At 34.6% G+C, this 18,549-nt stretch overlaps 1 protein-coding gene across 10 annotated transcripts in view; it reads left to right on the top strand.

Annotated features, from left to right (window-relative positions):
- Positions 1-18,549, top strand: part of LOC127874137 (cAMP-dependent protein kinase catalytic subunit alpha) — a 112,419-nt gene that overhangs the window by 52,233 nt on the left and 41,637 nt on the right. For 6 of the 10 annotated variants that reach the window (XM_052418319.1, XM_052418320.1, XM_052418324.1 and 3 more), the window contains 3 exons: positions 13,413-13,474; positions 15,682-15,810; positions 18,149-18,247. In XM_052418319.1, the coding sequence (XP_052274279.1) occupies positions 13,413-13,474; positions 15,682-15,810; positions 18,149-18,247 (290 nt within the window). Of the gene's footprint in view, positions 1-6,900; positions 7,076-10,984; positions 11,111-11,431; positions 11,660-13,412; positions 13,475-15,681; positions 15,811-18,148; positions 18,248-18,549 lie in introns of those variants that run through there. The other 4 variants (XM_052418321.1, XM_052418325.1, XM_052418328.1 and 1 more) reach the window with 4 other exon arrangements.

The following is an 18,549-nucleotide window of genomic DNA, read 5'->3' as shown; positions in this document are numbered from 1 at the left end:
GAAGGATGGGAGAGTCCACTAGGCATAAATGGGTTAATGACAAACTGAAATAGAGCGTTATTCGCAAATAAATGGAAAGTAAACGTATCTTTCAGGCTTAAAACAAAAGTGCAGTGATGAGATCTGAATGGTCTGTTTTTGTATAAGTTTTCATGTATCATGCCCCCAGCAATCTTCAGATTCCCGGCGCACAAAGTGATTGGACTGTCCGTTATTTTTCCTGTCCGTTCGTACTTGATGCACACACAATAACTCATTTCGTTTTACATGTGTCATTCATCCCTTAACCCATTTATGCCTAGCGTCTCGAAAAAAAAAGGCCTTGGCAAACAGCGTAGACCCCGATGAGACGCCGCATGATGCGGCGTCTCAGTAGGGTCTGCACTGTTTGCTTAGAGGAATTTCTGTAAGAAATATTCTAAATATAGAAATTAATATACTAGACATCCCTAACTTTGGAAATAAATTGATCCAATTTAGATGGATGGGAGGGTCCACTAGACATAAATGGGTTTATATTTTATATTTGCATGGATGATGTCTGTGAACACCATCAACACTACCCCAGGTAGGTCAATAATAGGTCAAATGTCTGGTGATATACCAGACATCATTTAGACCTAATATTGACCTATTTTTGGACCTGTTCAAGCGGGTCAGTAATCAATACCGGCAGGTATTTCACTGGGGATGCATGTGCATTTATTGAACGTCTTGGGCATCTTCTTTTTTTACTTTTTTTTCTTTTGAATTTTTCGATAATTTCAACTGTATTTATTTTATAAAAGCGGTGTTTGACAGATTTTTCATATGCCATTTGGTTTATCCGTAAAAAGTGCACAAACTAAGCGCCACTAATTGACCACTGTCCTAATTAAATCTGGGGTATTGACATAAGAGACGAAGAAATGATTCAATGACCAATCCTCATCATAAGCTTTTCTATTATTTATACTTAAGTTCTAACTAAACTCGCGATATATAGTAAAAATGCCTTTAAAATGAGAACCGCGGCATTGAATGCAAACGTGGAGTGATATAATGGCCTTTGTTATCACCTTTGTGTATACTATTGTGGTCACTTTCGCATTACTATGCATGTGGTTATTGCTTATACGTAACATTTCGTAGATATAACGATGACCTGGACTTTTTCAAGTTACATGAATAAACTTTCTGTTCCGTTCTGCTACTCAGCCGGACTGGCCATTGACCGCGATCGCGAATGTATCGGAGAAACGGTGTTCATATAAAAATTCTGGCTACGCCCGCGAAGATTTAAATAAGTTGTCATGGTAATATACGCGTACGAGATAGCGATGTCGTTAAATGTAGGTGCATTAAATCTAGAGTTATCTATTTCACATCTTGTTTTCGACGGAGTTGAAAGCGGTATCTAATAGATCGGAAAAAAAGTATAAACGCCTATGTTTGGATCGTATGTATAAGTCAGAAAGACAGACCGACAGTTTATTCAGACTTATACATAAGTACATCGTCTTCATACACAAATATACACATTATTTTCTGTCACGTAAATAGGTATAACAACATTACATAACATAACATAAATGGTCATTAAAGAATACAAATATAAATAAACACAATACATTGCAAAATACGTAAATTCCATCAAAGCGGTAATTATTTTTTTTTAAATAACATAGCATAAATGGTCATTTGAAAATACAAATGTAAATAAACACAGCCAATGGCAAGAATACGTAAATTCCATCAAGGCGGTGTTTATAAATAAACACAATCAATTGCAAGGATACGTAAATTCCATCAAAGCCGTAATGAATTTTTTAACATAAAAAACATAAATGGTCATTTAAGAATACAAAAATAAATATACACAATCAATTGCATGAATACGTGAATTCCATCAAAGCGGTAATTATTTTTTTTAAACAACATTATTTAGAATTATATTTCTTATAGCAAGAGCTTCCTTCATATATATTTATATACATTTGAAATAACTGATTTGTCACATTTAACTAATACCTTTTGGTATTTATATACAGATTGGTTTATATAATATTTACGGCTTATATAGTTTTTCTTTAAATCAGTGTAACATCGGCATATACATATAAAATGGTATTCATCTTCTAAATCCAATTCATGACAACATAAACAATAACGTTCATTCCATGGTGTGTTATTCTGAGCGTATCTGCCAGTTTGGATCCTCAACTTTGTGCAGACACTCGTAATCTTACAAAAAAATAAGCGCAGACGTCTAGGAAGTAAAATTTAAATATTCTTCATATATCAAAGATGTTTTAAAAACTTTATACATATCTAATACAGGACTGTTATTCATTTTGCCAAACCACTCCTTTTTAAAGTTATCTACAAGTCTACATTTGAACTCGCTAATAAAACTATTAACGTGTACATTGTTTGGATTTTCAAATACATAACCAACTCCAAAGTTATTAAACATGTTCTTAACATTAGAGACCCAATTTGTATAACCTCTATTACAATCGTTTAAAGCTTGATTGTAAACAACTTTCATTATGATATTTTCATTGTTAATAATTTTAAACAAGTATTTTATAATTTTAGCAAACCGGTTTACATACAATGGGTATCTACCTTATTCTCCATATTAAACAGCTACATTACATGTATTTATTTTAACCTGTAACAATCGTTTACAAAATTTTTAATGTATGCGTTCGATATCATCAGACTTTGTGAATCCTCATACTTCTGAAGCATAACTCAATTTCAATGCAAATCGTTTCAATGCGCTTATTTAAAATCGTGGTAAATAATTTTGAAAAGCAACTAACTAATGTAATCCCTCTATGATTATTTACATCATTAACAGCACCTTTTTTATGCAAGGGGATTATTAACCCTTCTGTCCACTTATCAGCGAAACATCCCGATACAAAAATACCGTCAAACACATCACACAAATGGGTTGATAAAATATCACTTCATTTAATAAAAAATTCGTTCAAAATACAATCGCTTCCCGATGATTTATTACGTTTTAAATGTTTTATTGCATAGTTAACTTCCTCAATAGATAGGTCAAATTCTGGAAATGCAGAATTTTCTAATTCAAAATCATTATTTGAACAGAAATCTTCTGCTTCAGTATTGCGAAAATCAGACTTATTGTAACTAAGGTTTTCAAAAAACTTTGTAAATTCTTCTAAAGATATTTTATTTTTAAGTACCGTAAGTACTCTATGTTTTCGGACACTCTAAGTTTTCGAAAAAACCCTTTTTTAGCAAAAATAATTAGTTTTCGTGACTCTTAATTTTCGGACACACGAGTTTTCGTTCATAATTATTGTCTCTAAGTTTTCGGACAGTATATTTTACAGCGCTATTTTACCAAATTTCGGTCCTGTTTTCGATATCTAATGACATGGGGTTTTACAACCAGATTAACTTCATAAAACATGACAGGTGCATGCCTGAGGGTAATGGACCATCACATTTGCGTTATTGGGTAAATAACCTTGTAAACCGGTATTAAACAATGGTTTCGCCCGATAGCATAAGCGTTATGACAATTACCAGGGGTAGTGCCAATTAACAGTTCAATTATCTACCGCATTGGTACTACCCCTTCTCAGTAAAATAATTGTGACAAATACTAAACGCTCCAAAGCGTGATGCACCCTATTGCAATTTTTTACGAACAATGGAAGTTGTTAGATAACAACTATCGGAAATGAACAAACAACGATTGTTTGCTTTTTTATTGCGTTAATTACAGGTTCAAACTAGTGAGTATTGGTACATCACATGCTAATATTTGAACTCGTTTGTCAAAGTACAAACTTGTAGTAACTTTCTGTCAAATAAATTAAGCATTTAAAATTATTTAAACTGCAGTGCAAACATATATTATTGTAATTTATACTGTACGGCATGGTATTTTACAAGCGCGTGCTATTACTGTTAGTCGATGATACAATTGACGCTATTTTCGGACACTTCAATTTTCGACTCTAAGTTTTCGGACACCTGTATTTTGTGAATATTTTTCGAATCTAAGTTTTCGGACACGAAAAAACAAAATTTTAAGTGCCCGAAAACATAGAGTTATTACGGTACCTACAATCGCAATCAATGCGCAACATTAGCTTACATTGTCCCGCAGTGTGTTACGCTCCTTCTCCAGTTCCTGTACCCTCTCCGCTAACTCCGCAGCATGGATGTCTGTCCCTTCCATCTTGTCTTGCGTGATACCCGCTCTTCCACCTTCTTGGACCTGTCTTCATGCACCACCCACAGCCTTTTAATATTCTTTTCGAAATTCTCCATTCGTCTTTCAATCGACTCAATACTGTTCATTTTCACCTCCAAACACTGCATTAGTACTTTGCCTTAACGCGTATTTTATATATGTACCCATAGCTATAGTGATCTTGCATCCGAAGTAATTCAATTAATGTAACTTTGCAAATAATGTCTTAAAGATGCTGAATGTGCAAAATTATACCACTGTTTTCCAAATAAACGCATTTTGAAAGATCTACACTGAAAATGACTTTTGATACAATAGTTGACTCATCTCAAAAATCGTTAGTGTTTTATAGCCTTTAAATCTGACCAGTCAGAACGCCTGTTCGTTTACACTTCGCATGCTATCCGATTTCTATCCATAGTTTAGTTTAAACCTATTTATTTTAGCTCGATTGCATCGAAAGCCTTATATAAACGCTCTCGAGTTCGTTTCCTGGGCCAGTACTTGGTGTCTTTGGGGGAGATCTAAAGAACGTTCCCACGGTGGGGATCGAACCCGTGACCTCCCGGTCGCTAGGCGGACACCATATCCATTACACCACGGCGATTTCTATCCTTGAAAGCCTTAGTTTTCTGAGTATTCCTTATCTACTTTTTCATGAATTTTCTCGGACATAATCGCCAAAGCATACGATTCAAATGTAAAAAAAACAACAACAGAAAGCCAGAACAGGTTGCAGCTTTTTTGTACTGCCAATGCTGTTTTTTCCGCGTTTTAAGAATCCTGCCAATAATGCCACCCATGCTTTGTGTAATGTGAAACAGTACCATTTTTTTAAACGTTGCGCATGAATATATTTGAAAGGATAAATAGATTTGACAGCAACTTAAAATGTAAATGTTTAATGCATTAAGCTGTCCTTACTCAAGTTACTGCCTGCAAGAAACATGAACGCATCTGAACCGATTGATACAAACATGACATGAAAGGCGAACAAAAATGCAAAGTATGCTGCGTGTCACTGTTGGGGCTTAACCCAATTATATGAGCAATGTTCTGTAAAAAACGTGACTTAATATGCTTCAGTGTAAAATGTCCCAGATTAGCCTGTGCAGTCCGCATAGGCTTATCATGGACGACACTGTCCCCTATGCTGTATTATCTATTAGAAGAAAATTCCTTAAAAAGAAAAAAAACACAAAAAGCGGAAAATGTCGCTCCGGATTAGACTGTACGGACTGCACAGGCAAATCTGGGATGACATTTTACGCGCATGTGTTTAAGTCCCGTTTTTGTCAGAGCATGGCTCATCTTGTGTTTGCCATTGAGTTATTAATGCAGGTGACAAGATGCACATTTACCCATTAATGCCTAGCGTCTAGAAAAAAGGCCTTGGCAAACAGCGTAGACCCAGATGAGACGTCACATGATGCGGCGTTTCATCAGGGTCTGCGCTGTTTGCTTAAAGAAATTTCTGAAATAAATATTCTAAATATAGAAATAAATATACTAGACATTCCTAATTTTGGAAATAAATTGATCCAATTTAGAAGGATGGGAGAAACCACTAGGCATAAATGGGTTAACTTGTGTTTTTGCGACATAAAATCCCCCTCCCGATAAATCTACCTACCTGTTATTCGTAAACTGTGACAACAAAAAAGGTACATTGTCACATTATACGTATCCACGAATAGAACGCTTTTAAACTTATCGTTATTCAAGAATCCAAGTATTTCTTTTTCACGAAGCGTGAGCGTGAATCTGAGTATGCGGATGTAAAAAAATGTTTATAAATATATTTGTGATTTAGTAAAATAGCTGTAGTCGAGTGGGCAACATTATAATTTAGAGCTCTTCAATGTAGCACTTTAATGACATCGTCGTAATTTTTATACTGATTATTTCATGCGATTAAAGTGTGTTGGAGATTTTAGAACTTTTAGTGAACTTCAGAGCTGTCAACAACATTTGTGTCTGTTGTTCGCAATATGTAGAACGGTCAGTGAACTATTCGGATAAGAATCGGTGCGCTAAATCATCATTTACAGCGTTGGTTAAAAAATAAAATAAACGCGTTGACCAGAAATTTGCATGTAGCTCTACTTCCAATTCACAGCGAGGATTATATTCGGGCTTTATTTTGATTTGGATTTGAATCAGTTTTATGGACGCGTTTTTGGAGACATAAATATACCTAAACATACACCGACACATCAGCCATTATCAGCATCAAAATGAACGTCATCGGCAGCAACAACAACAACTTTATCGACAGAGCAAGCGAAACAAAACTTAGCTGTTAAGAAATGGTTGAAACCTACTGTACATACGAAACGATTAAAATAATTATCTAGACTATTGAGAATACGAAGGTTTTAATAGAAAGCTGTACTGACATCGTAAGAAATCAGGAGTGACATCGTAAGAAATCTAAAGTAACATCGTAAGAAACCTAAACTGGCATTGTAAGACTATCTACTGTGAATACGAATGTTTCAATAGACATTTGTAGTGACATCGTAAGAAATTTGCAGTGACATAGTAAGAAATCTGTAGTGACATCGTAAGAAATCTGTAGTGACATCGTTAGAAATCTGTAGTGACATCGTAAGAAATCTGAAGTGACATCGTAAGAAATCTGTATTGACCTCGTAAGAAATCTGTAGTGACATCGTAAGAAATCTGTCGTGACATCCTTAGAAACTTAAAGTGAAATCGTAAGACTATCTTAAGACGCCATGGATTTCTTACTTGACATGATTGACAAAGAAAAGTCGGAGAAGAGAAAGGCTAAGGACAAGGATAAGCCAAAATCACAGAAAACATTAGAACATGAACGGTTTTGTAAGTAATTACAAACAACCTTACTTTTAATTGCACATACACGTGCACGTTCATATCTATACGTTAATTGCCTATAATATATATGTAAAGGTATAATTATGTCAGGTAGTGTGTATACCTATATTGATCGTGTTGAATATTATAGTGCTTTAAATTGGTATGAACGCAATTTTTGTTATGAACACTTAAGCCTTCTCACGTTTTAGTAAATTGTCAAAATTAAGAAAAGTTGTTTCAGATTCGCAAATTTTTGTTTTAGTTATGATATGTGTGAGAAAACAGTGGTACTGAACATTTACCATGCTCTAAAATATCCATGATAATTATGCATCTTTTGACGATTTGAAAACCTGAAAATTATAAAACGTTGCAACGCGAAACGCTTGAATATTTTGGAGAGTTCTGTTGTTGTCGTTTTATTTTTTGATACTACGAGGATTGCTTACATAAAGTTTAAAAACCAAAACTCAATTTACGAGCACGGATGGCCGAGTTGTCTAAGCGATAGACTCCAGGTGTCAGTGGTTCGAGTCCAGTTGAGGGTTACATTTTTTCTTTCTTTAATTGTATTCTTGGTTTTTTACTGGAGCTTTTTATATCCAATGTTTACATTTATCAATATAAAGCATTTAATGACAAACTTTAATACATGCCAATATCTGTGAAAAGGCCCCAGGCCCTTTAAAGTCGTTTGTCTTTCGGTTTAAGCAGTTATTCCACCCAATGCCATATGTGGCATTCCATATCCACAGACAGGTGAACATGAGGTTTTACAGAAAATTAAGAAAATGCGTTCCGTTTCATTAACCATATGTACCATTTTAACGTTATTTGGCGTTGACCGAAAAGCGAACGCCCTTTAATGTAATATGCACAAGTATGTAAATAAGAAGTCAATGACCGATGAAATTTATGAACTGTACTCTTCGGGTTCAAACGCCTTATTAAATTCTATATACGCCAGAATGGACTAAACAAGAATAAGTTTTTTTTTTGTAATAGTGGATTGTGGGGGGATACTGATCTTGTGTTTTTGGTCGTGTACCTAATCTTTTGCTTTTTCATTCACATACATATACGCGTACAGGATAATTGTGTAATGTATAGAATAACGTCAAGTAGGACGGCATTGCGGTTGTGTTGACGTGTATTAACTGCCCTCGACTAAATGATAACACTAAATTACGTAAGAATACTACGCGTTGATGCAAAATTGTTTAAAGAAACATGCGTTTGATAGGATCTTGTTCACAATTTGGTAAAATAATGATTTGCAAAATAATTGTCATTGATTCAAAACAGATTTTATAAATAACGTTTAAAGAAGCGAAAACACGCTGTGCAATCATCGTTCAACCACGGTAAAAACACTGTGCAATCATCGTTCAACCACGGTAAAAACACTGTGCAACCATCGTTCAACCACGGTAAAAACACTGTGCAATCATCGTTCAACCACGGTAAAAACACTGTGCATTCATCGTTCAACCACGGTAAAAACACTGTGCAATCATCGTTTAACCACGGTAAAAACACTGTGCAATCATTGTTCAAATACGATAAAAACACTGTGCAATCATAGTTAAAACACGATGAAAACACTGTGAAATCATCGTTCAACCACGGTAAAAACACTGTGCAATCATAGTTTACACACGGTAAAATCATGCATTGTTTGTGACACTTTTCTTCGAAAATTAAGATAATTCGTTAAGAACTGACATAACATATATACTTCTTTCTTACCGTTTGTAATACAAAGATAACTGCCTGCGTGGCGCAGATATAGGTCACCATATATTGCTTCCAGAGGGTTCGCATCCCAGAGATTGCATTATTTGGTATTCAACATTTTATATGCCACTATCATGAGTTACGATTATTGATAACATTATAGATTTCTTAGTAAACATACTTAATAACATTTTTCAAAAATGCAAAAATATGTGAACAAGTCATGGTTAAAAGATCAATGTCACCACGACCTCTGTCTAGTAAATGACATATATTATATGTAATATGATCAATTTTGGTCCTTCTGTACTATCTTTAATATAACAGTGTTTCATAAACATAGTGCATACATAAACGACGTTTAAAATTTCCCTGATATACGCAATTCTATTGTTGCAAACATAATCTGCGAGAATCAAGTTATAATTTGTTGTTAATATGAATTGTATTTTATGTAAATGTTGACAATGTTGAAAAGCGCTGCCATTGATGTCTTTGTTATACGCAAAACTTCATCTGATCTCTGATTTGAGCAAAAATGACATGACATCAAGCGTTCATTAATTACCGTTTTCCGAATTATGCATTGGTAAACATGAATACACAATACAAGAAAACCACTAGTAGCACAACTATGGTAAATTCGCCCTTTAGAATGCGGTATAGCTATATAAAGACTTCATATATCCGTATGTTTATTTCAGAGAAGCCCGTGACGGTATTTATTACTATGACAAGGATGTATGAGTTACAATAAACAATTGGTCGCATAAATGACGCCCTACAGGCTATGTACGTCACAGTAAAAAAACTCACACTATAATTCGAGCGTGAAGTAAACCTTGTTTACCTGGTATGTTGGATATTTAATTAAAATGAATGCGATGCGCGTGGCGTAGGGCTTGACAAACACGGATGAAAGAAATGTTACTTTTCGACATAAATCTGAATATCTATTGCCCGTGCTCTGTGAAAAGGTGGTTTAATGCATGTGCGTTAGGTGTCGTCCCACATTAGCCTGTGCAGTTCGCACAGGCTAATCTGGGACACTTTCCACCTAAACTGGATTTTTTCAAATTAGAGACTTTCTTTAAGCGAAAACAAAACCAACATAAAAGCGGTGTCGTCCCTGATTAGCCTGTGCGAACTACACATGCTAATCCGGAACGACACTCTACGCACATGCATTAAACCCCCTTTCCACAGAGCACGGTCCATATTTTTATGTTGATGTAATGGGGCTTACACTTGTTCAGAAAAACACCAGGAATATTGATCATTACCCTTTGATTGTATTCACTATCGTTTTAAACAACAAAAACCAATTAATATCAGGACGTGTACATTTTACTTTTAGCATCATTTTCCGTGGGTGGAGTCGATACATTTCGATCTACTCGTGAAGCTGATGGCGATCTGGACGTCGAGCTAATTTCTTCTTGTTTCTGCGGTTCTGCATCGTAAATGCATGGTGCTCGTAACGAACGTTTGGGGACTGAAATGTCCACTTTTACATTACGCTTCCTTTTGGCTGCCATTTTGACGTTTTAGATATACATGTGCTATCCGTGTTCCTGCCGTGTTGGTCCGGGACAGTCCGTGTGGACGCCGTGTTGATTGCATATTGCTGCTGGGACTGTCCGTGTTGGTACAGGTTGGACGCTAAACAATTAAAAAAAGTCCACGGATACTTCCGGATCGTTCCGGATCCGTGTCCACTAAAAGCAATATCACCGCCGTATTTTTTACAGATATTTTTATAAATATAAACATATCCAAATATAAATGACCCACTCGAGAACGGAATCTGAACTGGCGCTAGTATACAAGATGACATACTTTGTCGACTGTACTACCGGTTGGTGAATAAACCTTGCTGCTTAGTTTTTTTTAAATAAATAACTCGACTGAAATTAAAGTTGATCGTTATTTTTTATGGAAGAAATGAATATCACGACGTGTTCAAACGACTGCTGTGATGATGAATAATCCATGAATGTATGCAATAATAAATTAATGTAAAAATAAAATGTAAAAATAACTAAAAGCATAAATAAATATATAGTTTAATTAAATATATTAAGCTCTTAAAAACTTACGTTAGGCCATCAACTATTATGCGCATGGGACATAAGAAGTGAGAGCTATTCTTTGACTCGTTGTTTAGAGTAAGCTCCCTTTTACAGCGCTCTTCATAGGAAAACCGTCTGCGCAAAAGTTGTCAACATAAAGTTGATTTTTATGAAAGCATGGGAAAAGCAGAAGAAGAAAGCGACTACGAACGCAATTTAGATCCATGGTGTATGTTTTTCTCGCTATTAGTTTTATGAAATCTGCACGAGTTCGCTTTTAACCGTTTTTGTAAACAAACTGAAATAAGTGTGCTAAAAATGGCGATTGGAATCTATTTTTAGCACACATAAGAATCATAAATCACATTTTCTATCCTGTGTATCGAACTTTTACCTCCGCGGCAAAAATAGTCCCAGTATATGTGTATGTTTGATTATACCACACAGTATAATATTCATTTGCTATCGTTAATTAAAAAAGCAAATGTTTCCGGAATTAGAAATATGTTTACAACCACAATAGATGATAAATAATTGTGTGTTATTTGTTTGCTTGTCTAGTACAGGAATACATACTGCTGTCAACAATCTAGCAAGCACCTTGCATAGATGATTAGGTTCATATTGGATTACAGTTGGCAATTTAGTTTTGTCTAGTGATTTCTGCTTTATATGGTGTTTACAACTAAGACACTTGGTGGATTTTAATCTGTATACAAACCTTGTGCTGTCATGGGTAATTCAGCTAATGCAAAGAAAGGGGACCCAGCTGAAAATGGTAAAATTCAGTGTTTTCTGTTCTCATTACTGTCATGACCTTAGTAATTATGCAGAGAAAGTGGCAAAGCAACGGCCATGGAATTATATATAGTTGTATAAAAGCATGACATTATTTATATTTCTTTATGTTATGTGAGTCACTTTTAATATTAAAGTTCATTGGAAAACAAGATGTTTACAAATGTCACTTAAGTATCAACTTTATCATGATGATGAATGATAATTTCCTCATGTACATGTACAGATATAAATCTTAAAGCATATTTCAATTGTAGACAAATTTAATTATCAAAACTTCAACTATGCTAAATTTACATCATAACAGTCTCTTCAATACTATAAAATCATTATGGACTGTCTTGCAATATTTGGCTATGATATAAATCATCATTAGTTCATGACTTATATTTCAATTGATTAATATGCAGGGAATAATCTACATCTGCGTTCCGCGTCTATGACGCACAAATATCGAAATAGACGCATCGTTTTGAAATATGTGCGTCCACTCGGAGTCGACGCATTGCTGAACTGTATCCATTAACGCATACGGGAATCACGATAAGTACGAACCATCCTGTGTACGAGTCAAAAGTGTAGCAATGAACGCAGAGTTTAACCAAATGAGGCCTGAAGACTCCGGCAAGTCTTTTGATTGGCTCTAGTCGAGCCGCTGATGTATAATAGGAACCAATTAGAATCGACCTTTTCAATAGAATGTGTTATGATATTTTCTCGAGTCTCCGGATGAAAACCTGCTTTAACTTTGTGTAACTTAGTCATAAATAATACAGAATAAAATGCCTCCGAAATAAGGTGTTGACGCTTAATCCAAAACAAACAAATCTAAACTTTAATAATGGTAGGTCAAAGGCTCGCAATTCGGACGTAAACAATAATATTATCAAGCTCGCAATTCGGATGTTAACAATAATATTATCATCGATTTGAATCAAGTTGAAATGTTATAACAGGTTACATTCATGTAACAGATAATGTTATAGCCTATGTGAAGGCAAACAAGATAGTGATAACTCTGAATTTTTTTTTTTTTGGTTTCAACAAGTTTTTGAGATTATTACAAGTTTAATGCCAGTATAGTTATTGAGCAAGTGTGATTTAGACATATTTTCTTCACTACTAACTTGGTATCTTTCAAAATTTGGGACCCATTCGTTTTCAAGGTAATTTTGGTCTGGGACACATTGGTCTAAAATCTGCAAGTTCAGGGACCCAAAGATAGTAAATTCTAGATAATTCCCTGAATATGGTCAACATCATCTTGGCAATAACTTTTTTTATCATCATTTTAATTTTAAGAAAAATATCTTGCAGTATATGAATTGTGTTCCTTATCTGCTGGTTTTGATTTGCTTAAAGTTAAAAAATAAATGAGGACATATAGCAAATGCAGAAAATATTTAATTTGTTTGCTGTATTGCAAACTGTCATTTGTCAGTTACATGTATCAATTTATGCTGTTACCCTTACTCTTGGAATGTAAGTTTGTGGCAAACACTATCATGCATGCACTAGTATGCATGAACACAATTTTGATTTCTTATAGACAAAGCTGTGTGATACATAACAAACACAGTTGTATGTAATAAATGCAGGAAATTATGCAAATCATCTGTTGTTTAACTATTATGCCACATGTAATTGTACCTCAAGCTGAAGCTATAGGTTTCGGAAGACATGTCATGATGCCATGAAGAAAAATATGTAATCTGTTGTTCTTATATTTCCAGTCAAAGAGTTCCTTGCGAAGGCTAAGGAAGATTTCACAGCAAAATGGGATCACCCAGGCCAGGTAAATTAACGAGTTATATTGATGTTGGGCTGGGAAATTGTATCTCAGAAAGAGGTTGACTAAACATGAAGTTGTGAACAAATTTGCATGATCATGGGAATCTTGGATAAATAATTAGAAAACAGTAAGGTGACAGTGTTGTTATTTACAGTTACTTATGTGAGAAATAATGTAGAAAGTGTTCAGTCTTTCACGAACAAGTGTATCTTAATTTAGAATAATAATTGACAGAATATTTCATACAGTTATATATAATTTGTCAAATAACAGTTTGCACACAGTCACATTTTAAGGTCATGACACAATTATTAAGAATTTGATCACTGAGTCTAACACAGGTCTTGAAAAACATGATAGTCTATTATAGCTCATAACAGGAAATATCCACTAGAGATTATCTAGCAAGTAGCAAATGCTTTTGGGTTAGGGTAATGCACATGTAAGCTTGTTGGGTTTAAACAACATATATGGCTCTTTTTCACAAGGGATGGAATTCAAACGGATAACAATTCTTAACTCCATTACAGGTTGAACCATACTGTGTTTGAAAGGTGTTATATTCTGCTAAAAAATGGTGTGCTCCTTAAATTGAGCTTTTATTGTTTGAAGACGACTAACTGTTGACAGTTAAGCTGTTAAAATAGCAAAGCTGGTTAAGAATCAGTTTAGAGTCTTTGAATTAACATAACATCATGATGCTGTTAGAGATATATGTTTTGGCTTAACAAAGTTTTGTTCTAAAAATGCATTATTGTGATAAAAAATTATAATATATCTTTTGTTATTTTTTTATAGCTTGCATGCAGATTGATTGTGCTAACATTTTTATAGAAAAAAAACTACATGAAATACATACTGTCTTAGAATATATAAAACTTGAAAATCACAATACTCCTAAATTATCAAAATATGAAAATAATATGGCCAGTGATATTTTTACAAATTTTCTCATCAGAGTCCTGGAACTCTATAACTTGCAAATCTATGAGTCCCTGAGTTAAAAGAATGAGTCCAAATATTAACAGGTCGCCGTGGTGTTATGGAGATGATGTCCGCCTAGCGACCGGGAGGTCACGGGTTCAATCCCCACCGTGGAAGCGTGCTTTAGATCTCCCCCAAAGACACCAAGTACTGGTTCTAGGCCCAGGAAACGGACTCGAGAGCGTTTATATAAGCCTAAGGCTTTCGATGCAATCAAGCTAAAAATAAATAGGTTTAAACTAAATATTAAAAGATATTATTTTTTTGAGAAATTTTAATGCATTTTTGGGACTCACATAATATCGAAACTTTGCATCCCCAGAGGTTTTTGTGAGTCCAGGACACAGGGCTTGCACGTAAAAAAATCACTGTATGGCAACCAAAAACTCTAAATAAAATGTTTTGATAGTTTCTGGTAACTTTAGTTGTTAAGTTCCATTTTTGATAACTATTTTTGAACTCCAAAATCAACTCACACGTGGAACTCAGTGTCACTTTAAATAAGGTACATGTAGGTACATGTAAATACACCATTTTAAGTTGATATGAGCATACACAAATGTATTGAGAAAGCTTGTGATGTTATTTTGTCAAGGACTTTTGATCAGTGTAATAAAGATTGTGTCCACAAAAGCAGCCTTCAGTACTTGTCGATAGCATATGTAGATAACATCAATGAGCGGGATACAATCTATAAATAGCAAGCTTTCATTGGGCAGTTGCTGTAAGCTACTAAGTGGTTGTTAACATGGTTGAAGCTAAATGTCTTGCAATTTGGAGGCGATCCACTATAAACTTAATAGGCCTAGGGCATTTTCACTCTACATGTACATGTGGTGGAACTTCTACATGTACATGTGGTGGAACTTATATTTTGACCAACAGTGCAGTACATAATGTTTGACTTCAAATCCTTTCATTTTTTGTTGAACTGTCCCTTAAAAAATTCATATTCAGATATTCAATATTTGATAATTTTAATCTTATTTTTTTGTAAAGCAATTATTGAAAAAATGTTAAATAAACGTATTAGTTTAGGAAACCATTCTTAACTTGTCAATGATTTGAATTTTTCCCAACTTAATAAATGTGAAGTAAAAAAAATCTTAAAAAATCTTGGAATTGGTTATAGGCATTGAAGCACTGTCTTTGTGTTGGTTAAATGTTTATTGATTTTTAAAGTCGTGTTACCGATCTACTTTCAAAGTGTGTATATCTGTTTTTAGAACACCGCAGGGCTGGACGATTTCGAAAGAATCAAAACACTGGGTACAGGTTCATTTGGCAGAGTGATGCTGGTGCAACGTAAAGAAAACAAGGAGTACTATGCCATGAAAATATTAGACAAACAAAAGGTATGGACAAACAGCAGAAAACTACAATTATTTCTGACAATGTTCACAGAGGTTTTAAGAAAACATACAAGCCTACATGTATTTAGCACAAGGTGTTCATAATTCCATGTTATAGATTTCCGATGTTATTTACATGTACACCTCGTTTTTGCATGATGATCTTTCAATGCTACAATGTAGATCAATGAATCTTGATTATTTATGTAAAAGGTACTCTCATTCAAATCATCCACACATACAATTACAGAAACTGAAAGTATTTGAATACGTCTACAACAATGCATGCAACAATTTTATGGATATCTACAATGCCACGTACACGTATTGACGATGGTAATTTCTTTACTGTGCTGGTTTTGGTAAATTGATCTTCACAAAACTTCATGAAAACATTTGTTGGCATATTTCTTTTTTTTGTTGGAAACCTTCTGTTGGTAATTTTTAACTCCCATTTGGGAAAAATATACACTTTTTTCCATTGGGAATGTGGCTGATTACCGGACCCAATTTTGAATGAAAAAACCCCACTGTAAAGCACTTGAGTTCGGTTTATCATTTTAAGAAGGCATGGGGGTAAAAATGGGGGCACGATTAAACTAGGAGATGGGGACCTTATTTAGTGGTGTTTGTTATGGGTATCTACAGAATCTGAAAGAAAATAACCAGTAGAGCATAGAGCTACCCTGTTGCATTTTTGTCCCCTACCGGTTTCACCGGAGGGGACCTATGGTTTGTGCTTTGTGCGTCTGTCTGTCTGTCTGTCACACTTTTCTGGATCCTGTGATAACTTTAAAAGATCTTCATATTTTTTCATGAAACTTGAAACATGGATAGATGGCAATATGGACATTATGCACGTCATTTCGTTTTGTTCCTATGTCAAAAATTCTGGTTGCTATGGCAACAACTAGACTAGAAATACTGCTGAAAATGGTGGTTTTCTGGATCCTGCTATAACTTTAAAAGTTCTTCATATTTTTTCATGAAACTTGAAACATGGATAGATGGCAATATGGACATTATGCACGTCATTTCATTTTGTTCCTACGTCAAAAATTCTGGTTGCTATGGCAACAAATAAAAAAACATAATCTGACAATTTTGGAATATCTGACAATGGTGGAGCTGGTAGGGGACAAGTATTGCTTGGCAATAGTCTTGTTTTTAATAGAGTTGCATAGATTGGGTGGTATATCTATTTTCCAAACATCCCCTACAGAAATGAATTAGATAAGGACAGATCTGTAAACACAAGTTGGTTTTGATTTTCTCTTTGAGGCAACTCCCTGAACTGGCTTTGCCAGCATTTTCAGATTGGAAGAGGTGAACTGTATATCCTGAAAAACAGGAAATTAAAGTACATTTAACGGTATGTTTAAAAGCATAGGTGTTTACATTTTCCAGAAGCACTTAAATACAAATACAATCCATACATCAGTGAAAATAGGCATGGTCTGGCACTACCACTAGCCAAAGTTAATACCTATTTTATCACTGTAGTTTTAACCTAATTATTTTAGCTCCTCTGCATCTTGAGTCTGTTTTTATGCCCCCCCCCCATCCCATCCCCCCCCCCTCCCCCGGTAGGGTGGCATATAGCAGTTGAACTGTCAGTCCGTCTGTCAGTCTGTGCGTCCGTCCGAAAACTTTGACATTTGCCATAATTTTTGCAATATTGAAGATAGCAACTTGATATTTGGCATGCATGTGTATCTGATGAAGCTGCACATTTTTAGTGGTGAAAGGTCAAGGTCATCCTTCAAGGTCAAAAGTAAAAAAATACAATCCAAGGGAAGTAATAAGCTTAAAAAATGGAGATACATGTAATTTCTCAACCTGCCAAATGATATATTGAAATTTAATTTCAAAGTGGCACAATAGGGGGCATTGTGTTTCTGACAACACATCTCTTGTCCTGGGTAAAATCAGTACTTGGGTGTCTTATGGCAAGATACATGTATTTTGAATGCTCTCTAAGCATGGGGATAAAACCAGACATTTTCTGATTGCTAGGTAGACATCACATCTATAATGCGATTGGGCTTATTGAGACTAGTTGAATTACTGTCACACATTCATGTTTGAAATATTCCTAAATAGCAAATACTTTCCTCCAGAATTAAGCATTATTGTGAATCATTTTTGCACAAAATAGCAGCCAATAGGAAATTTGATAGCTAATGGCTATTTTGGCAACTTGTAAGGCCTATATAGTGTTTTTGTATCATACATTTTGGCATGTCACTTGTATTTCTCCTCACCAATCTAGCATTCAAGAATCAAATGCTGTTAAAACGCTTCACGGCTTGTGATATCCATGTGTTATTCCCTTTTTCAGGTGGTCAAGTTAAAACAGGTTGAACACACACTGAATGAGAAGAGAATTTTACAGGCCATCACGTTTCCATTTCTTGTTAGTTTAGAATACCACTTTAAGGTAAGAAGCTTTTGATGAAATTTATGCTTTATAATTTTTATCTCTGCTTTGTTCACAGTCCAAATGCTACTTTATGTAACTGCAGTTCTGTTGGTCAAGGTTTCAAATTGCTTTTTTTTATTGTTTTTCCATTGAAACGATCATCCATACTGAATGTCAGTCTTTATGAATGTCTGTTACTTTGGTTCCAGGCAAGATGTAAACAATTTATGATGCAAATTTAACAAATTTTCTTATTTAAATAAATGGTGGACATTTTATATAAAAAAAATAAGTATTCAGACAAATATTCGTTTCAATAA

Source organism: Dreissena polymorpha, chromosome 3 (genome assembly GCF_020536995.1).
Source record: "Dreissena polymorpha isolate Duluth1 chromosome 3, UMN_Dpol_1.0, whole genome shotgun sequence".
In the NCBI taxonomy this organism is placed as follows: Eukaryota; Metazoa; Mollusca; class Bivalvia; order Myida; family Dreissenidae; genus Dreissena; species Dreissena polymorpha.
This window is presented reverse-complemented; position numbering and strand designations above follow the sequence as displayed.